Here is a 20,271-nt window from a genome sequence, read left to right on the forward strand (position 1 = left end):
ACGTGACACCGGCGCGGGGCGCGCCCGCCTCCCCGCCGGCAGCGCGGGAGCCGCGGGTTCGAGTCCCGCCGCCTCCCCGCACCACGCGTGGGCACCGCCGACAGCCGCGGGACTTCTTATCCCATCCCAGCCCGCTCCGCCAAGGACACACCGCAGGCCAGGCCTCGTCACCAAGATGCCTTTATTGGTGTTCGATACCCTGCTTCTCCCCAGGGACACTCACTTCTCCGGGGACACTCGCTCCCCCCGTATCATCCACTCCCCTGGGGACAACCAATCCCCCAGGTGACACTTGCTCCCCCCAGGATACACGCTCCCTTGGAGACACCCACTCCCCTGGAGACACCCAATCCCCCAGGTGACACACACTCTTGGGGACACCCAATCCCCCCAGGTGACACTTGCTCCCCCCAGGCGACACACGTTCTCTTGCGGACACCCACTCCCCTGGGGACACCCAATCCCTCAGGTGATACACACTCTCTTGGGGACACCCAATCCCCCAAGTGACACTTGCTCCCCACAGCTGACACACACTCTCTTGGGGACACCCACTCCCCTGGGGACACCCAATCCCCCAGGGTACACTCGTTTCCCCCAGGACACACGCTCCCTGGGGACACCCACTCGCGGGTGACACTCACTCTCTCTCCCACCAGGAACCCTCACTCTCCGGGCCAGCCCCTGGGGGCTGTGACAGCCCGGTGGGTCCGTGGTGCCCCGTTCCACCCCCCTCCCTGTGCCCCGCCCGCCGGCGGGCGAGGCTCTGCTGCTCCGCTGGCCTCGGCTCCGGTGTCGCGGTCACCCCGGCGTGCGCGTGGCCAGCGCCTCCTGCATCTTCTGGCGGCAGCGCGCGTAGCGGTGCCGCAGCCGCCGCACGTGCTCCTCCTCCTCCCGCTGCAGGATCAGCAGGAAGTTGTGCAGCTCCGGCAGCGTGAAGGCGTCCCACTGCAGGCACAAGGGCTGCATCGCAACGGGGACCCGGAGCGGGGACCCGGAGCGAGCCCCGGGGCCAGCCCCCTCCCCGTCCCTGCACTCACGTTCACCTCCCCGGTCTCATTCTCCTTCAGGATGAAGCTCAGCACCTTCTCGCTAGGGCCGGCCAGCAGCCGCAGCCGCAGCGGCTGCTCGTCATCACCCAGCTTCCGTAGGTACACTGCAACAGCGGCCAGTCACCGCGGGGACACTGCCGCGGGGACACTGCCACTATGGGGACACCACTGCTGCTCCGGGGATGCTGCTGCTATGGGAACATCCCCCACAGCGACACCACTGCTGCCATGGGGGACACATTCAAGGTGCAGGGGACACTGTCACTGAAGGGGGATATCACTGCTACAGGGACGCCTCCAACGGGACGCTGCAACCTAACTGGGACACCACTGCCATGGTATTGCCACCATAGGGGACACCACTGTCACCATGGGGATACTGCCACCACCATGAGGGACCCTGAGGACATCACCACCACGGAACTGCCACCACTCAGGGAAAAGTGACAATATGGGGACACGGCCACCACCGCGAGGACAGGGTCACAGGGGCACTACCTTGTTCATCCTTCTCAGACCTCTCGAAGAGGGCGAACTTGCGGGGGTTGTCGATGACGGTGAACTTGCGGAGGAGGGCGTCGATGACCTCGCTGGCGCGGGTGTGCGAGAGGATGTGCAGGTGCTTGACGGTCCCCTTGGGCAGGTAGAAGGACGTTCGGCGCTTCACCCCTTGGGGGTGTGGCCGCCCCGCCTGCAGGGAGGGGACCCGCTTGGTGGCCGGCACCGAGACAGGGCGAACCAGCTTCAGCTGCACCTTGATGAACCCGGTGTAGGAGCCATCCTTGTTCTACAAGACAGCGATGGGGGGTGAGTGGGGTCAGGGCAGGGCACCGTGACCCCCCCGGTCCTGTGCCGACCCGTACCAGGCTCATGAACAGGTTGCTGTTAATCTGGCTGTTGTACTCCTTGATCCGCTGCTCCACCTGCGCCTGGTCCAGCTCTGTCTTCTCCCACTCGCTGGGCTCATCCTGCGGGACAGCAGCCGGGCTGAGCGGCACCGAGACCGGGGGGACCGTCCCGCCGGCCCCCAGCCCGCCCCGAAGCAGCGGCAGATGCGCGGACGGTTGCACGGGGTTGCATCAGCCCGGCTGCGCTGAGCTGGGCTGTGCCGGGGACAGCTGAGCTCACCGCGGCCCCAGCCCTGCTCCGGGGTCACCGGCACCGGCCGCCCCCCGAGCGCCCGTCCCTGCGGCTGCAGGGCGGTGTGAACGCACTGCGAGGACACCCGGAGCCGAGAGTCCCCTCCCGGCGCCCCAGATCAGAGAGGCGTCCCCAAGGCAGAGCGCAGCAGCCGCCAGCCCGGCACCAGGGAGTCTGGGCAGGCTCCGAGCCCGCGGGCCGCCCTGCCTGAGATTGGAGGCAGAGAGCCGGGCTGGGGGTGCAGCCCGCCCTTGCCGCCGGCACCCCTCTTCAAAGCGCTGGCCCCACACACGGGGGACCGAGCGTCCTGGCCCGGCGTCCCTGCCACCGGCAAACACTAATGAGTGTTTACAGGGGCCGCGGAGCCGCCACGCAGCGCTGCACGTGTCCCCGCGGCACTGCGGGGTTCCCAGCCCCGACCGCCACCCCACAGCACGCAGGCACTGCCGGACCCCGCGGGGCTCCCTGCAGCATGGGGACAGCTGGGAAGCTGCCCGGGGAGTTTGTCCCGGGACCCCCAAAGCTGGGAACAGCTTCAGCCCTGACGGACCTTGGGGTGCCCTTGCCAGGCAGAGAAACCCCACTCGCCCCACGGTGCTCGGCTCACCCCGCATGTAACCGGACAGGACATCCGTGTCCCACGGCCATGCTTGACCCCACTCTTGCCCCACAGCAGGGCCAAGCTCACCTCCAAGAAAAGACCACCCCCACCTCTAGTTTTTCCCACGCACCAAGCCCACCCTCGCCTGCTTCCCAGCACTCAGCCAGAGGAAAATGTATCCAGATGACGTCACCCGTGTCCCCCATGACGTCACACCCCGGGACCGACCTGGCGGCGGCGCGGGCGGCGGCCCAGGGAGGTGCGGGCGGTGTAGAAGAGCTCAGGCTCGGAGTCGGAGTCCTCCTGGCTGCAGTAGCCGCTGCTGGCCGTGCTGCCCCCCGTGCCCCCCGCGCCGCCCCGCCGCAGCGCCAGCGCCGCCGCCCCGCAGCCCCCGGCCCCGCCGGTCCCCGCCCCGGCCCCGGCCGCGGGCACGGCGGCGGCGGCGGAGGGCACGGCCCGGCCCGCCCGGCCCGCAGCCCCGCCGGGCCGGCGGGCACATGGGCACGCCCGGCCCCGCGCCAGCCCGCCCGGCCCCCGGGCCGGGGCCCGGCTCGCTCCGCTCCCGGCTCGGCTCAGCCCGCTCCCGGTCCTTGGCCCGGCTCCGCTCAACCCGGCCCTTGGCCCGCCTCGGCTCCGCTCGGTCCCTATCGCGGCTCGGCTCTGCCCGCTCCCTCTCTCAGTCCCGACTCGGCTCCGCCCGGTCCCGCTCTCAGTCCCGGCTCAGCTCCGCCCGGCCCCGGTCTCAGTCCCGGCTCAGCTTCGCCCGGCCCCGGTCTCAGTCCCGGCTCAGCTTCGCCCGGCCCCTATCGCCGTTCCGCTCGGCTCAGCCCGCTCCCTGTCGCGATCGCGGTCCCGGCTCAGCTCAGCCCGGTCCCTATCGCACTCCTGTCCCGGCTCGGTTCGGCGCAGCATCTACCGCGCCCTGCCCCGCTCCCGGCTCGGCGCGGTCCCCGTCCCTGCCCCGCCCCGGCCGTGGGGTGACGCGGGCCGGGGGCGGCGCGGCGGCCCCGCTTCCGGCGGTGACTTCACCCGCGCCCGCCCGGACACGGCTCTGCCCCGGCTGAGCTCGGCTCGGCTCGGCACGGCACGGGCACGGTGCGGGGGGGGCGGGCAGCGCGGCACGGGCACAGCACAGCCCGGCACGTGGCACGACATGGTACGACCTTGTTCAGCCCAGCCCAGCCCAGCCCAGTCCATCAAGGCTTGACACAGTCCATCATGGCATGGCAGAGCCTGGCATGTCAGCTTCACACAGCTTAGCTCAGCTAGGCCCAGCGGAGCAAGGCTTGGCACAGCTTGGCATGGCACAGCCTGGCATGGCACGACATGGCCTCACATGGCAGAGCCCAGCATAGCCCCAAGTTTGCCACCCCGTGCCCAAGCTCTCTCTCACAGTCAGGCCCAGGCCCTACCACGTTGGTGTCCTTCTCCAACACCTGCTCGTTGCCATCGTCCTCATCACCAGCACCCGGGGGGCCACAGCAGTCCAGCCGCACCAGGGCCCGGCACCGGTAGTGGCAGGTGAAGCTGCAGTCTGGGGACAGAGAGGAGCAGTGTCACCACTGTGCACAGCGGGGCGGTCAGGGTCAGGGCACTGGTGCGTGGTGGAACAAGGGCTGGCACGTGGTGACAGTGTCGGCTGTGTGCTCATGCTGTGCCCAGGGGCTCAGGGATAGCACCAACATGGGACACAGCACTGTGCCACATCCTGGCTGGTGCCGCTGTGCCTGTGCTCCCTGCTGGGCTGTCCAGCGTGGTACGCCCAGTGCCTGGTACTGGGATGCCCAGTATGGGCACCAGTGTGGCTGTCCAGTACTGGGATGCCAGTGTGGGTACCCAGTGCTGGAATACCTGGTACCTGGTGCAGGTACCCAAAACAGGGATGTGTGGTGCCACGTGAGGGTATTCTGTATGGGGCTGCCCAGTGCCTGATGTAGGTGCCCAGTCCAGGGGTGTCCAGTGTTTGGTGGCAGTTCCTGGTGCCCAGAGGCCCAGTGCCTGGTGCAGCTGCCCGGAATAGTGATGCCCAGCTTAATGGAAGTGCCTGGCACCAGGATGCCAGGATGGGGATAATCAGTATTGAGATGCCTGTACCCAGCCTGGTGCTGGGACGTTCGGTGCCTGGTGGAGGTGCGTGGTGCTGGGATGCCTGTGCCCAGGGGTGGGACACCCAGTGCTCCGCGGGGCTGCATGCTGCCCGGATACTCGGTGTCCTGTGGGGGTGCCCGGTTGGTGGGATGCCCGGAGCCCGGTGGGAATGCCCAGTGGTGAGGGTGCCCGGTGGTGGGGATGCCCGGTGGGGATGCCCGCCGGTGGGGACGCCCGGTGCTGAGGAAGCGGAGCGGCGGGACGCGCGGTGCCCGGCGGGGGTGCGGGGGTGCCGGGCTGCCCGGGGGCGGGGTGCGGGGGCCCGGGGCGCGGCGCGGTACTCACGGCGGCACTGGAGGCTCTTCCTGCCGCCGCCCCAGACGAAGTCCCCGCAGAGATCGCACCAGGTGTGCAGCCCGCGGCGCCGCGGCTCGAAGCGGTGCCCGGCGCCCGGTGCCGCCGTCAGCCGCGGGTCGGGGTGCGCCCCGGGGCCGGGCCGGCGGGCCGGGCTGATGCGCAGCGCGTTCGCCCTTTCCAGGCGGCCCCGGCCCGGCCGCGGCTCCGGCTGCAGCTCCCGCAGCTCGATGAGCTCCATGGCCCGGCGGCCGCGGGCGCTGCTCGGCGGCGGGGCGGGGGCCGGCATCGGGCCGGGGCCGGGGCGGGGACCGGGAGGGGCCGCCCCGATGGGGAACCGCGGGGAAACTGAGGCAGGAGAGGTGGGGGGGAAAAGGAGCAATGCGCCGGGCTCCCGATCGCCAACTCCAGTCCCGGCGAGCCCGGCGGGGCGGGCTGGAGGCGGGGATGAGGTTCCCGGGGGAAGGGGGGCCCGCTGCAGCCGCTCCGCTCTCTCTGCCCTCCCCTCGCTGGAGCGGGACAAACTCCGCTCCCTGCCTCAGTTTCCCGCTGGGGAAGGGGCTGGAGGCACTCCTGGCAGCGGGTGAGAAGCAGATGGAGAGCTACGGAGAGTGTTTCTGCTCCCGCTGGCTGCAGCCCTGGACGTGCCGCTTGGGTTTGGGTTTGGAGTTTATTGAGCTCTGAGCACGGGCTGCTCAGCCGGGGCTGCAGCTGGACCGAGATGGTTTCCTGCCTGCTGTCGTGGCTCCTGCAGCAGCAGACCTGCTGCAAAGCCTATTTTTATGTGTCAGGGATTCTCTGGCACCCCATGAGAAAGAAGACATGGCCAACCTTTCCCAGCTGTGCTCAGACCAAGGCTCCAGGCCTTTGGCAGCAGCTGCTGACCAGTGAGAGGTGGAAATGCATCCCGAGGCATCCCCACCAGTAAACCCTGCTTACTGGTAATGCTGGGGGACAGGGGGCCAAGCCCTGGGTGCTAACATCACATCAAGGGAAAGGAAATGGGGTGAGTTGTCCCTGCAAGGTGGGAGATGACAAATACCCAAGAAACTCTTTCTCACAGCAAGATGCTCGTGCAAACCACATCCTCTCCTCCCCACACTGCTCTAACAATGGTAAAAGGCAGCACAGAGGTCTTCTCACTCCCCTCCCTCTCCAGCTGCAGTAAGGTAACCATAGCCTTATAGGCTTTTTTGGGTTCTCTGGGATTTCTATTGTTGCAGAGAGGAAAATAGACACATGCCTCTCTACTGTGTGAAAGGGTGGGAAGGAAGTAGTTTGTTATCTTCAGCTAGGGGAGAAAAAGCAGAAGCCAAGCAGCTGTGGGATTTTAAAAAGAGAGGTTTTTTGGAGAAGGCAGCACGGTGGGGTGGTGGGAGAGGAGAGAGGAGAGGCTGACCCTGGCTAGTGCTGCCTGGGGTGGGGAGCAGAAGGGGCCCTTGCCAGCTTCTTTCCAGCGGTGGGCTCCATACTGGGGGAATCTCTTCCTCTCTGAGCCACGGGCCAGATGCCAGACACCACTTCACTTGACTAAAGGTCATCCACACTCCTAGACACCTCGGCCATCAGGTTGCAGGCAGGTTTGTGCTTCTGCCAGTGCTGGACCTGGCATGCCCTGCAGAGGGGGAAGCTGCTGTCAGGGGCAGTGGAGCCACATCCTTCCCTGGGGCAAAGCAGCAAGAAGGACAAACTCCAGCACTACATCCCTCTGGGAGCTGGGAGAGAGCTGATATAGACCAGCATTAGACCAAGAGGGGGGTGGATGTAGCCCCAGTCCAGGGGGTTAAGAAGGTTTAACGCCAGACCTTGCCAGATGGTTCAGGACCAGAGAATTAATTTACTGCCACCATCCCAGCTGCCACATCCCAGCCTGTCACCTGCACCCACAGGGTCATAGGTGCTTTCCTACTCCTACACCAAGGTGGAGAGGAGTGAGACAGTGTCACCATGGAAAACCCAGCCCTGTCACTGCTGTCACTGTGGGCAGAGGCAGCTCAGCACCTCGCAGTTGCAACACAGCCCTCACCAGCACCTCCTCCACCAGCAGCCCAGCACATCAGCCTCCCCACCAGATTTGGAGAGGTACGTGGCCAGCAGAGAGCTAGTGGTGCTGAGCAGCAGTGGGACCCCTGCCTTTCCTAGACCCTCCCACAGCATTCTCCAGTGAGATCTGTGGTGCTCTGGGGAGCACTGAGGGGCTGCAGGGGCCCCAGGGGGTGGCAGGGCTCCCTTACCGTGTGCAGTACCACTCGTTCCGGCAGCGAGAGCAGCGCTTGGCTGCTTCTGCACCACACACCCTGCAGCGGGGCTTGTCAGGGGCCAGGGCCTCCATCATGTCCAGGCTGTAGGTCTGTGCCCACCTGTGCAGGCAGAGAGGGGGGAGGCTGCTTACAGGGAACTGCTGACCGGCAGTGAGCTGTCCCTCTTGCACCCTGCCACTGAGGGGACATCGCCAGCCAGTGCCACTGACCCCTCTGTCCTCCCAGTGCTGAGCTCCAGCCCTGCTAATGGGGATATTGGCTCCACTGGGCACTATGCATACCTGTAGCAGGGCCTCACCTGCGTGCCTGGAGCTGCAGCTCCTCCTCAGTGGGGCTGAAGGCATGCTTCACCTGGTGCTTGGCAATGGCCTCCCACTTCCCTGAGTTTTTCTTGAGGATATGGTCCCGGATGACAGGAACCTGGTGGGAAGAAGAGGAAGGAGGAAGAGTGCTAACAGCCTAAAAAATGTGCTTTGGTTTGGGGAGAAGGCAGCCAGCCCTGGGCACAAGAAGCATGGCCCTCCAGGAGGGCAAGCAGCAGCAGAGGTGCAGAGGGTGTCAGGGTGTGCTTTTGGGTACATGGAAGGGAAGGATCCACTCGCCAGTGGGCACTGAGATGAAACAAGACAAAACCTTTGGGGTCCAGTTGGGAATGAGTGTTCAGCCTTGAGGCCTGGGCTGCTAAAAAGAAAGCCCTGGGACCTCAGCCCCCGGCGTGTGGCAGCGCGTGAACCCCGTGCTCCAGAGCCGTTTGTGTGAGCGGATTTTTCCGCTCGTCACTTCCCTGAAGATGAACACCCGGGGAAGGGCTGGCCTCGCAAAAGGAACATCCCAGCCAAGAGCAGTGCACTGACTTCAGCCTCTGGAGGGGATGATGCCGCTTCAAACAGCGCTGCCTTCTCCAGCAGAGTAAAAATAGCCAAGGAAGGGGAGGAGGTTGCTCTGAGAGCAGCCAGATGGAAAAAGGCCTTTCCTTAGCTTGGCTCAGCAACAAGGAGTGAGTTCAGCACTCTCTGGGCAGAGCAGGGAGCCCATGTCTGTGCTTCCCACTGGCTCCCCATACCTGCCCCTGGGCTCTTTAGGGCAGGAGCAGCACTGGCACAAAAGCAGAGCTATGGAGATGGGCAGCAGCTTGGGTAAGGGCTGGAGGAGGTCCCCAGCGTGGCAGCTGCTTGTCACTGTGCCACCAACACGCTGGCAGTCAAGGCATGTGGTGTGAATCCATGCCCACCTCTGCCCTGCTGCCATCCCCAGCCCCAACAGCTCAGCATGCCAGTCTGCAGCTCCCAGCCTGGGCCATGCTTCCATGCTTCCAGCTCAGCCACAGCCACCTCTGACAGGGCACATCACTCTCTGCCCAAGCCATGCAGTCAGCTGTGATGGGGACAGCCTGGTCCCATTGGGGACAGCATGCTCCCACTGGGGACAGCCCAGACAGCCACTGCCAAACACACCCATCTCCTCCAGGAATCTGTGTGGGGGCCTCTGGCAGTGAGGAAGAGGCTCTGTGCTCCCAGTTCTCAGCAGCCTCTTTGCAGATCTGCCCCCACACTCAGTTTCTCCCCTCATCTCACAAGAAGGCAATAGAAACACTACTTTTCTCCAGAGATTACTACTGCATGGATTAAAACCCCCAGGAACCTGTTGGCTGTTCGAAAAAACCTTCATGGCCTAACTCCCAAAGGCCAGGCACCAGCTGGGACCAGTTTAACTCCAGATTCTGTCACTAGATCATGATGTCCCTCTGTACACAGTGTACCAAGCAGCTTCAGACCAGGGCTGTAAAAGGGGACTTCCCTGGAGAGTCCAGAATTCAACAGGAAAACACTGATGTGTCAAATGAAGAGTTAATTGTCAAAACAAGCCAATGTCTATATCTTCCCCATGCAGCTGCCATCCCAGGGGCTCAGTGTGACCTGGAGAGCTGTTTATAACCCAGCATTTATGCCTTTGGATGTGATTGCTTGGCCACTGCAGGGCAGGACAAGGCTCTCACGTCAGCCACAGGCAGCTTTGCTGGCAATAAGGGTGTAACTGAAATGGGTACTTGGCTGCTCTTCCAGGGCACCATCACTCCATAGCTGAGCTTGGTGGCAGTAAGAAGGCTTAAACCAGAGTGGCTGTAGAGGTGAAGGAAAAGCCACAGGATACCTGCTCCAAGATGAGATCCTTTTTGGGGGGAGCAGGCTCTGTCACTGCAAGGTAACTCAGAAATCTCTGCATCTCCACCAGGTTGGGCAGCTGGTCAATGAGGACATCTGTCAGGAATGCACGGAGCTGTGGCCATGCAGGGGAGAGAAGAGTGAACAGAGAGATCACGACAAAGGAGTCAGGGCTGGGGATGCAGCAGGGCAAGAGCAGGGATTTGAGAGGCAGTGGCAGAGAGACCAATGAGGGTGTCACAAGGCCCACTCCCAAACACAAGCTTTGCTGCTGCTGCTACGGTGACAGACGTGCTGCTCTCCCACCACTGGCTCCTTGGAGCCCACAGTGAGGATGGGGACAGATAGCTGGAGGTGCCCAGTGCTGGCAAGGGCCCAGGGCATTCGTGCTGCAGGGTCCTACCTTGAGGAGCTGGCTCTTGTTGAAGCCATCAAAGCGATATTTCTGCTGGCACTCGGGGCTGAGCAGGAGGTTGAGGAGGGCAAGCCACACCTGCCCATCGAGTTTGGTCATCTTCACATGGTCCTCAGGGGGCACCACGTGCCATGTGCCATTCTCAAACTTCTTGAGCTTGCCTGAGGAACAGAAAAACCAGGACACAGTGCTGCCTGAGGAAAGATAGCTCAGAGGGAGGCTGCTGGCCTGTGCTCACTGTCTCACTTCACCCTGTGCTTCTGCCTGCCTCAGTTTCCCCACCCCTTGCTCCACATAGCAGCCTACTTGGTACTGAGGCAAAATATTATAGAGCATGAAAAGCACAAAGGACATGTATTAAACAAATAGTGCTGTGGCAGGAATGGAAAGATTCCTGAGACATCTCCCTCTGTACTTGGCCAGGAGTGTAGAGCGCTGGTGGGCAGTGGAGCAGCCCGTGCTTCAACAACAGAGTGGCTGGAGAGACCCATTTTGGGGTACCAGCATGGCCACTCTTCTCAAGTTTCCTCTGCCAGGCAAAGCCAGAAGCAGCATAAATATACCAGATATGACAAAACAAGCTCCAACAGCTACAGTGTGGCTCTAGGGGATGGAGCAGGATGTGACCCTGCATCTTCACAGCCTGGAAATGCCTTCGTGCGTGTCTCTTTCCTGTCCCTCCCTCAGGGCCCTGGATCAAAGCTGCCTCTCACACCCCGAGCACACAGGCAGGGAGAAGGGATGTGTTTTGTGGCTGTTGGAAGGAGGAAAGCTCCAGCACGCAGCGGGCTGCTCTGGGCAGGCACAGCCACGTGCTTGCCAGAGCTCTTCCTGCCCTGCCCCGCCGCGCAGGGCTGGGGCAGCGCGGGTTCCCACGGCCCGGGCTGTGCCCCACCACGGGGCAGGAGTGGGGGCTCTGGGAGCCCTGCCTGGCTGCACAGGTGGCTATCATGGCCAGTGGGCACAGCCTGCTCAGGGGCCTCTGGCAGGAGTGAAGCTCAGGGACCAGCAGCAGAATCAGGGCAATGTTTGCTGCCTGGGAGAGACCACGTCTGGCTCCAGTGAGCGCTGCCCCAAAAGGTGCAGACAAGCTGGGACAGACACTCTGGTCTTTCTGTTCGGTAGTCCAGTAGACTCCTCAGAGGAGCACGTGGGGCTGCAGAGGTGCTACACTCCAGTGCTGGCTGTGATCACTCAGAAGAGACCTAGCCCTGTGTGAAGATCAGTTTTTGGGAGCACTGCTGGGTCCCCAGCGCAGCTGTGTGCAGCTGCTGTCGGGCTGAACAGCTTCAGGCAGGGAGCCCTGAGGAGCTGGAGGGGAGGGTAGAGGGGAAACAGCTCTGCAAGGGCTCCTACAGCTGATCCCTTGGTAGATGCACACCCCAGCACAGCACCACAGTACCCAAAAAACCATGGGGCATGACCCATACCTGCTTCCCAACAGCTCCAGGGGCAATGCTCCACCAGCTCGACAAGGAGGCAGGGCAGGTTGTGGGTGTTCAGCATCCGTGCCAGTGCACTCAGGGGCAGACTGGAGATATGACAGAAAGGGAGAAAAGGCACTGGCAGATTAATGCCAGAATTTGTATCTACAAATGCTCCCTGAGGCAACTGGGAGAGGCAGGAAAGGAACAATGATCGGAGTTCCCGGGGTACCATGGAGCAGGGTGGAGTGCTGCTGTGTTTGCCTCCCAGGGCACAGTGCCACTGCCACTGTAGACACTGCCAGCTGCTGAAAGGGGTCCAGGTACCCACTGTGACCCCACAGGAATCCCATCCAGAGAGCTGGCCACGTCCTCTCCTGCTCCTGGGCACCCACCTGTCCACCTGGTCAGTGATGAACCGCAGCACGGACAGCGCCTTCAGGGAAATCTCAAACTCCATCATCTCTGCCTGCTTCTGCAGCTCCTGTGGAGGGACAGGATCAGCCTTAGGATTTCAAGCCCCATTTTCCAGGAGCTACAGGGAGGCAGGCTGTTGACTGCATTGGTAACCACAGTCTGGGTAGGAAAACAGAGCCCTGAAAAACAGTGTCTTGTCTCAACTGTGCCAGCACTGCCTGTTTGCCAGCACAGTCACAGAAATGCTTGCAGCCCATGGCTGCTCCTCCCTCTCATGTCCCTGCCCCTAGCAGGTCATGGGTGGCTTCTAGCAGCAGTGCTCCTGCACAAGAACACTCCCTGAAAGAGGCTGGTACCAAATTTTGCCCCTGCCCCTTTCTGGGACCATCTTGTGGCCCATGGCCCTGTGGAGACTTGTGAGGGTTGAAGGAGGGGGGAGCTGCATGATCAGCAGAGGAAGCAGAGGAGGAGGAGAAGGGAGAAACTTGGCCCTGGTACAGCTGCAGTCCTGTGTCCACCTCTCCTGGATCTGCCTCTTCCCTCCAGCTTGGGAACAGCCAACTAGAATATCTGCCTGTGGTTATCCCAGCCCACAGCTGTGCCATGCTCTCCAGCCACCCAGCCTCCTTCCCTTCACAGACAGCATGGACACCCCACTCATCCCCCATGAGAGCCTCACCACGCTCTGACTCAGCCTCTTCTGAGACCATGGCGAGGCCATTCTGAGAGGTGCCAAGTCCTCCCTGGCTCAGGCAGAGCTTCTCTCCAGTCCCAGATGCAGTTCACACTTGGTGTGCAAAGCACTGACCTCAGCTTGCTGTATTTCTCTGAAAAGCCACTGCCAACAGTTGCCTTCCAGATTTCTGTGGTAAGCAGCTCTGTGCTCCATGTGCTGGTGTCCCACAAGTTACTAAGAAAATCTTGTGGGCTCTTCCCTTCCTCCTCCGTCTCCAAACTGCCCTAGTGAGGTTTGTCCTACAGCTCCTTCTTGTATCCAGACCTCATCTCTGCTGCCTTGAGATTGGGACTATCTTTTGCCTGTGCTTCGAGGGGCCAACAGAACTGTGTATGGGGTTAGCACCATACACAGTTCCAAAGGACAACAGGCTCCACAACACAGGAGATGGCAGGAACAGCTTTTTCACAGGGGTTATTGTACACAGAGTCAAGGGAGGCTGGAATGAATCAGAGGAAACCAGGCTCCCTGGGAGATGAGAGCTTTTGAGAACCCTATTGGCTAGAAAAGGTCTGGGTTTTTAAGTTCGTGTCAAAGCAGTAACAGAGACACCCCCTTCCCCTCCCCAGCTGGGAAAACATTTCCTGGAAAACATCCCTATTGTGCTCCAGATCCCTCCACTTCCTTCCCTTTTTTGAAAGAGAAGTATGTGCTTGGGCAAACAGCCAAATGATGGAGACAAGGGAGGTTCAGGCTCTCCCTTTAACCCTGCTCTTCCAGATACTCCTCCTGATGTGCAGTTCCAGGTGCTGAGAAGCACCAGAGGCAAAGGCAGCACCTGCTCTGGGAAGCTGTGTGTGTGGCAGCCTGGGAACACCTGACTGGGAAAGCTCTGGGATTGCTGCTGGCCCAGACCAGCTTAGAGGAGGTGTTAATCAGAGAATAGAGGAAGATGGGGAAAGCACATGAGGACAAATCCTGGTTGTTAGAACTCTCTCATGGCTAACCCTGGCTGGCTACAGTGGCCGCCTGACCCAGGGAGGCTTCCCAAACTTCAGAGAGAGATATCCACACAGCTTCCAAGAGCAACAGCAAATGGCCAAACCCTTCTACTGAATATTGTACCCATCAACTCTCCAGCATGTCCCACCCCAGGGCTCTGAGCATGTCCTACAGGAAGCCTCAGGCTGGCACTGGCACCATACAGGGCAGAAGCCAGGCTGCAGAGTGGAGGGGCTGGATGTAGCCACAGGCACAGAGAAGCACCAGACACCCTCTGAGGTGAGCAGGAGGTGCCACAGTTGCAACCCACGAAAAGGCCTCCCTGTGCCTCTGCAGGCTGCCCACATTCTTCACCACACATGTCCCCAGGGAACTACAGGACTTTCTCTTCACCTGCATGGATGAGGGGCTGGCCAGATGCTCAGCACCAAGCTCTGCTGAGGTCACTGCTTGTGCCTTGGTGCTCCGAGCTGCCAGCAGGATCAGCTTGCGGTGGCAATAATCGATCAAATCCAGAATGGTGTCCTCTGCTGACTCACAGACCTCCTTCACAACGACAACAGTTTCACACAGGTCAGTCCCCACACTCTCCCACCTCCAGGGGCTTTCCACTTGAGGAAAGCTGAACCTGTCTCTCACCTTGTAAAAGAACACTGTCTCCAGGAGGTTGATGATGGAGGCTTCATGGTGCAGCTGTGGGAGAATGGCAAGAGTGAGGTGACAGTGGAGCAGCACCAGGGATATGGCCACTGGGACAGGGAAAAGGGCTCTTCCTAAAAGCTGCTTATGTAGTTGTGGCCAAAAGCCAGTCCAAGAGAAGAATACAAGTGATGCAACTTTCAAAACAACTCCAGTTCATGCAGTTCATATTAATATTTATGCTGACATGCCTGTGACACTCCAACATGCCAATGGAGAGCCACACTTCCCAGCTCTTCAGAGTTCTGCCTGTGCTGAGGGAACAGGACAACCACAGCCCTCGGGCGAGCTGCAGGCTCGGAAACCAGCACAGAGCCAGTGCCTGAGCTGCAACAGTGCTCTGCATGGCTGTGCTTCTCCCTGGGACTGGGGCAGACAGCCCTGCCTGAGACTGGGAACTACAGGATACCTGCCCTGAGGCAATCAGCTGCTCAGGGAAGACACCACCTTGCCCCAGCAAGGTGTTACCCTGGACTGAAAAGGGGTTAAACCTTCCAGGCACATTTCCCTTAGGTCAAGGGCTGCATCCCTCTGCAAGGAAACCCACATCTGGAAATCATTCCCTTGCCAAGAATGGCCCAAGAGACCACTGGGCCCAGGAGCTCAGTGAGAAAAAACTACATTTTTTTTAGTCCAGAGGCACATAACCCTAGACAGTCTCTGGCTAGAGAAAAACAGTGCTCAGAGTGGGAAAAATACTCCAGAAGTATCAGTGCCTGGGAGCAGGGGCAGTGCTGGGAGCCATAAGCCAGTACAGCTGCCTCCAGGCCTGGCTTTTGCTCCACCCAGCAGCTCCTGCAAGCCCCTGTGTGCGATTAGAGACAGGACAGCTCTCCACAAAGGCAAGCTTCCCTGGAGTGAGCCCCTGTCCCTCCTGGGGGCAAGGGCACAGGCTTGCACGGGCTTTGGGAAAGCAGGCACTTCCCACTGTGTATCCCACTGCCCACCTCAGCCTGGTGAGACACAAAACCCTCAGGGTGACATTTATTTTCAAGCACAGCTGTGCCTGACCCCTTTGCAGGCTCATTCCCCCACTCCCTCTACTCACCACCACATAGATGGGGAAGGTGCTTCTGGGCTTGAAGTCCTCCAGCCGGCACAGCACAGGAAAGATCTTGTGCTTCCAGATCTCCACCGAGATCAGCTCCCCAATGAGAACAGGAATCTAGACAGGGAAGGCATGGGGAAGTGAAGACCAGTGGTGCAGGGGGTTGTTTGTTGCAGTTTGTTGCTAATGGTCAGCCACACTCTGGAGTCACCCAGGGAGGCGGGCAGCCTTGGGGCACACTCTGTATTCCTGCAGCTTCTCACAGCAGGGCAGAGCTCCTGGGGCTGCACGGGGGGAAGGTGACCCCAAGGAGCTGGGCAGGTCCAGGCAATCCCACACCCTGGGGCTGGGACACCTCAGGCATAGGGCAGAGATCTGCAACCAGAGGAGCTGGTACATGAAGCAGACCAAAAAACTTCCAAGAGAGAAACCAGACACCAGCAAGTAGAAATACCACAGCTTGACCTTTAATTTTTCTGAAAAAACAAAACTGGCACACCACCAGTCAAACATCTTTTCCAGAGACACAACAGATTCTTTGGCATTTTATTCCAAAACTGAACACTGCCCACAGGACAAGCCTAGCTGGAGGCTGAAGGGCCAGTGTGGGGATCACTCCTGCACCCAGGGAGGCTCACCTTGGCATGGGTGACCAGCAGCTCGGTGAGGAGCTGCTCCTGGCCCGCTGAGGCACTCAGGATGCCGTGCATGTTGAGCTTCTCCACATGCTCGTGCTGCCGCAGCCAGCTGTGGGGCAGCCACGAGGACATCAGTGCCACAGACCTCAGACCCTCACAGGCCCAGTGAGGGTCCCTCGTGCAGGGACCTGCTCCTGTAACCCCCAACCCCACACTGTGCTCCGAGCCTGGGGCTGCAGCTCCACTGGGACAGCCCTGCCTGCCTGCAGCAACACCCTCAGACCACCACAGAACCAGGGGAGCCTCTCCTCACCCCCACCTAAAGAGCCTCAGATCTGGGACCCTTCCTCACCCCTTCACCCTGGGCCCTCCAACCTCACCACCCAGTCTTTCCAGGAATGCTCCAGAATTGCAGCCCTGTCTCTCATCCCATCCCACCCTTACCCTCTCGGGTTACCTCAAAAACAAGACTCTCTCTACCCAAAGCCTTCTCGGAACCCCTCCTTACCCCCACTGTGACCCCTGGGAAAGCCCCAAAACTGGGCCCCCTCCTGTCCTCCCGCAGTCCCAAATGGGACCCCCCAAATTTAAAGTCCCCGTTTCATGTTTCCCCCAACAGACACCGCGGGGACACCCCATGGCCGTGTCGCCGCACCCCTGACTGCCGATGTCCCGCAGCTCGGAGCCCTGCAGCGCCCGCACCAGCGCCTCAGCCTCGGCGGGCGGCAGCGGCCCGGGCACGGCGGCCATGGCGTCCGCGTCGCTGTGGCAACGGCGCCGCCGCTACCGCCCCCTGGCGGCGCGGAGGACTCGCGGCGGGCCGGCTGCAGCGGTGGCGAGGGGCGGCCTGTGGCGCCCCCTGGCGGCGCGGAGGAGTGGCCGCAGCCAGCGGGGCGCTCCGGGGACACGTGGAGGGGACAACGGGGACACCGGGGACGCGCGGGGGACACAGCTCTAGAAAGGGCTATCGCTGCGTCACTTCCAGCACACGATGATGTTGGGGTCATTCTCCAGGCGCTCATCCAGCTCCTTGTAACTCATGCCTGGGGAGTAAGACAGTGAGGTGTTAGCAGGGTGTGAGTGTGGTGTCAGTGGGGTGCCTGGTGTCCAAGGGCTGGGTGTGGCCCCCGAGCCTCCCCCCCGGCAGCATGGGCTTGGCAGCCTCGCTTGGAGAAGAGCCCGGCCCACAATCGCGGCTCGCAAAGGGGCGAGAACCCAGCAGTGCACAGCGGTGGCCAGGCAGACATTCCCGTGTCTCCCACCGGCCCGGGGACCCACACGGAGCACAGGATCCCACAGATCCGTACCCGTCTTGCAGCAGATCTCATCGTAGCTGTGGCAGCCCGTGTACAGCCGGGCTGGGTGGCTCCGCTCGTCCCGGGCCACCTTGACAGGGTATTTCTGCAGCCGCCGGATAAGGCCCTTCATCAAACCAAACTGGATCAGCCTCCTGGGGATGAGAGGGAAGGCACTGGGAGCACAGTGTCGAGGTGCCAAATGCCTCAGCTCCCCACATGCCCTTCTGTTCCACACGCCCCACACTACCTCATGTTTCCTGCCCTACAGACACAGAGGTTAAGTACTTCCTGCTCACTCTCTCTGCCACCCCCAGTGTCACCACTGCCCTCAGGGACCAATCAGGAGGGCTCTGACCTCTCATCCACCCTCTGGAGCTGCAGGGTGTAGCGGCAGATGAGGTCTCGCACGGTGGTGCCAGGGCTCAGCCCACAGTACAGCTGGAAGACATCCCTGAGGCTGGCTCGCTTGTGCCCTGCAAGGACAAGTCACCATTCAGCTGTCCTGTCCCCCTGCCTGGGCCAGCATCCCCAGGCAGGGTCACTGTACCTTGTTTGGTGATGTAGGACAGACACTCTTCCTGGAGGCACTTGTCATCCACCAGGTCCTGGACCTTCGGTGTGGTGCAGTAGACATTGGAGTACTGGAGGGTGATGGAAAATCAGCTCTCTCAGCTGTGGCTCTGAGACAGGCCTGGCCTCTTCCTACCCCACTGTTAACCCTCCAAAGCCACTGCCCAAATCCCGCTCACAGCCACAGGCTCCATGCTCTGACCCACCTGAAGTATGGAGACAAGAGTGACAACCCCGTAGTACCTGCAGATGGACAGGAAAAGGTGAGAGGCACTCTCTGGCAGCACCCACCCCCCTCCTCGGGCTGTCCAGCCCCCAGGCACTCACAGCAGGTTCTGCACAGCGATGCGCACCAAGTTCAGCTCCACGTCAGCTTCTGCTGAAATCTTCTGGACGTGCCGAAATCCATCAATGTAGGGCAGGATCTGGGAGGGGAGGAGGCAAGAGTTAAAAGGGCAGAGAGCAGTGAGGCAACATCCTGAAGCCCAAGCAGCTCCCCTGGATCTGGGAGGACCTGGGAAGGGCAGGCTCCATCCCCAGTTGCACTTTAACCTTGTGCTGGTGAATAATTTGCTCACAGGCCCAAGCAGAAAGACAAGGGCAGCACCAAGCCATGCTCATTAACGTGGTGATCTCCAGGACAGCCCAACTCCCCTGATGGTCTGGAAACAGATCCCCTTTGAAGTGTCAAGCACACGGACCTGCTGCGTGGTGAGATCCCACTGGGAGTTGAAGAAGTCATCCTTGTCCTGGGTGAAGACAGGGACGTCGTACTCCTGCACGATGGGGGGGTCTGGGCGCTGCTCAATCACCTTCAGGTGGATGGTGTTGGACTCATCTGCCCGGGAAAAGGGGAAGGCTCAACCTCCACGAAAACCTGTGCTGCTTCAGGAGCTTGCAACCATCAATCCCAGGACACCACAATGTCACACAGAACAAGGTGTTTGCAGCCCATAACCCCATCCCACCCATTCCTTGGAGCCAGGCAGGGCAAGGCTGGCGTAGATATCCCCAGCTCCAAGCACAGGCAGGCAGGGTGCTGCTAGGAGCAGCATAGGCAGAGCCAAGCTGGGCAGGGAATGGCCCAGCTGTCTCCCAGCACTCTCCAGTCCTCACTGTACCTATGGGCAGGGTGCATTTCCCTTTGGCATTCAGCTCCTCCAGCAGGATGGTCATGATGGGAACCAGCTTCTGTTTACTCTCCTCGTTGGAGATGAATCCACTTTCCAGCTAAAGAGAGAAAAAAGCCAAGTCAGCTCCTCCCCAGAGGATTACTGGCTACAAGAGCCCAGATACTGCTCTCCTTTAAAACTGAAGTTTTAAAGTTTTAAACTGAAGCACAATCCCGACTTTACTGTAAAACCAGCCCCTGTCCCAGCAATGCCCCACAGGGCACTGCTGAGGTGCCCAGGCTCTGTGGGGTGGATTGGGAGGCAGCCTGGCCGTGCCCAGCCCTCACCTCCAGGGTGGTGAGGTAACCAGCCAGCTTCTTCACAATGGGCTCCAGCGCACAGGCCTTGGCTCTGGCATCGCACACAAAACCCAGGTTGAAGAGCAGAGCGTTCCGGCTGTACTTCTTGTGCTCGATGCACACGGGGCAGCCGATCAGCTTCTTCTCCATGGCCGTCCTGTGGGGAGACACCTGTCACCTGCACCTGCGCCCTCAGGGAGGCTCGAGCCCTCAGGGATCGTTCCCAGTCGGCTCTGGAGGTAAGGGCTTCTTTACACTGCAGGAAGCCTTTTGAAACCAGCACAGCTCTCTTGACTGGTCTGACTTTCATGGACTTAAGGCTGGGCATAGCAGCAGATGCAGCACCAGGCACCCCCAAAATGTGCCCACCCACCCTCTGCACGGGTACCTGGGGGCTACCGCAGTGACCCTGCCGGCCCCGGGGCAAGAGCCCAGCGCGCCGGCACTGTCACTGTCACTGTCACACCCCGGGGCCCGCGGCAGGGACAGGGCTCTGCCCGCACTCACACGGTGATCAGCTTGTTCTGCAGCTCGGGCTTCGTGATGACGTACACCTGGATGGTGTCAAACAGCTCCCGGGAGATGAAGTCCTCGGGGACCTGCGGCGGCACAGGAGGCTCCGTTCCAGCCGAGCCCCGTCCCTCTCCGCTCCGCACCTACCACCCCTGGCCCTGCGCCCCCTTCTCCTCCATGGGTGCTGCCAGGCCCAGTCCCAGCCCCCCCGCGGCAGGCAGGTGCTGCGGGCCCCGGGCCGCTCGCCCCGCACCTGGTAGGTGATTTTGGGCCCCAGCGTGGGGTGGAACTCGCTGAAGAACACGCACTCGATGCGGCCTCCCATGGCGGGACACGGAGCGGCCCAAGCACCGGCCCCAGCCCCACCGGCCACCGTAGCGCCACTCCGGCGGGATCACACGGCTGCGCGCGGGGCGGGCCCTCACCTTGAGCGACAGCACTT

General features: G+C 61.4%; 3 protein-coding genes across 4 annotated transcripts; all 3 read right to left on the reverse strand.

The window, feature by feature from the left end:
* Positions 1-162: 162 nt before the first annotated feature.
* Positions 163-5,609, reverse strand: RASSF1 (Ras association domain family member 1). The gene is made up of 6 exons (XM_056501202.1): positions 5,227-5,609; positions 4,206-4,327; positions 1,916-2,020; positions 1,551-1,839; positions 1,041-1,156; positions 163-948 (listed from the first exon to the last, which is right to left on the reverse strand). The coding sequence occupies exons 1-6, from the start codon at positions 5,522-5,524 to the stop codon at positions 802-804; spliced, it is 1,077 nt and encodes a 358-aa protein (XP_056357177.1). The 5' UTR covers positions 5,525-5,609; the 3' UTR covers positions 163-801.
* A 137-nt stretch (positions 5,610-5,746) lies between these two features.
* ZMYND10 (zinc finger MYND-type containing 10) lies at positions 5,747-16,774 on the reverse strand. 2 transcript variants are annotated; one of them, XM_056501199.1, is made up of 12 exons: positions 16,633-16,774; positions 15,978-16,086; positions 15,340-15,456; positions 14,232-14,285; positions 13,986-14,138; positions 11,893-11,981; positions 11,504-11,604; positions 10,062-10,234; positions 9,648-9,773; positions 7,795-7,916; positions 7,470-7,595; positions 5,747-6,850 (listed from the first exon to the last, which is right to left on the reverse strand). In XM_056501199.1, the coding sequence occupies exons 1-12, from the start codon at positions 16,725-16,727 to the stop codon at positions 6,766-6,768; spliced, it is 1,350 nt and encodes a 449-aa protein (XP_056357174.1). In that variant the 5' UTR covers positions 16,728-16,774; the 3' UTR covers positions 5,747-6,765. The 2 variants fall into 2 exon arrangements, with proteins under 2 accessions (XP_056357174.1, XP_056357175.1); XM_056501200.1 differs by lacking the exon at positions 9,648-9,773 and having other exon boundaries at positions 16,633-16,727.
* Positions 15,785-20,230, reverse strand: NPRL2 (NPR2 like, GATOR1 complex subunit). Its single transcript, XM_056501201.1, has 11 exons — positions 20,083-20,230; positions 19,824-19,915; positions 19,305-19,473; positions 18,967-19,075; positions 18,547-18,683; positions 18,173-18,270; positions 18,052-18,088; positions 17,823-17,916; positions 17,631-17,748; positions 17,285-17,427; positions 15,785-17,020 (listed from the first exon to the last, which is right to left on the reverse strand). The coding sequence occupies exons 1-11, from the start codon at positions 20,152-20,154 to the stop codon at positions 16,953-16,955; spliced, it is 1,137 nt and encodes a 378-aa protein (XP_056357176.1). The 5' UTR covers positions 20,155-20,230; the 3' UTR covers positions 15,785-16,952.
* Positions 20,231-20,271: the final 41 nt, after the last annotated feature.

This window comes from Oenanthe melanoleuca, chromosome 12 (assembly GCF_029582105.1).
Source record: "Oenanthe melanoleuca isolate GR-GAL-2019-014 chromosome 12, OMel1.0, whole genome shotgun sequence".
NCBI classification, from domain to species: domain Eukaryota; kingdom Metazoa; phylum Chordata; class Aves; order Passeriformes; family Muscicapidae; genus Oenanthe; species Oenanthe melanoleuca.

Bases quoted from the DNA above. Each gene is read 5' to 3' on its own strand.
- RASSF1 (XM_056501202.1), bottom strand. From the start codon at position 5,524: ATGCCGGCCCCCGCCCCGCCGCCGAGCAGCGCCCGCGGCCGCCGGGCC. The intron at 1,840-1,915 runs GTACGGGTCGGC...GCTGTCTTGTAG, and splicing joins GCAACCTGTTCATGAGCCTG to AACAAGGATGGCTCCTACAC. The intron at 949-1,040 runs GTGAGTGCAGGG...TTGTGCCTGCAG, and splicing joins ATGAGACCGGGGAGGTGAAC to TGGGACGCCTTCACGCTGCC.
- ZMYND10 (XM_056501199.1), bottom strand. From the start codon at position 16,727: ATGGCCGCCGTGCCCGGGCCGCTGCCGCCCGCCGAGGCTGAGGCGCTG. The intron at 15,457-15,977 runs GTGAGCCTCCCT...TTCCCTGTCTAG, and splicing joins TGCTGGTCACCCATGCCAAG to ATTCCTGTTCTCATTGGGGA. The intron at 11,605-11,892 runs GTGGGTGCCCAG...TCATATCTCCAG, and splicing joins ATCACTGACCAGGTGGACAG to TCTGCCCCTGAGTGCACTGG.
- NPRL2 (XM_056501201.1), bottom strand. From the start codon at position 20,154: ATGGGAGGCCGCATCGAGTGCGTGTTCTTCAGCGAGTTCCACCCCACG. The intron at 19,916-20,082 runs GTGCGGGGCGAG...GTGCCGCCGCAG, and splicing joins GGCCCAAAATCACCTACCAG to GTCCCCGAGGACTTCATCTC. The intron at 18,684-18,966 runs GTACAGTGAGGA...TTTCCCGGGCAG, and splicing joins GAAATGCACCCTGCCCATAG to ATGAGTCCAACACCATCCAC.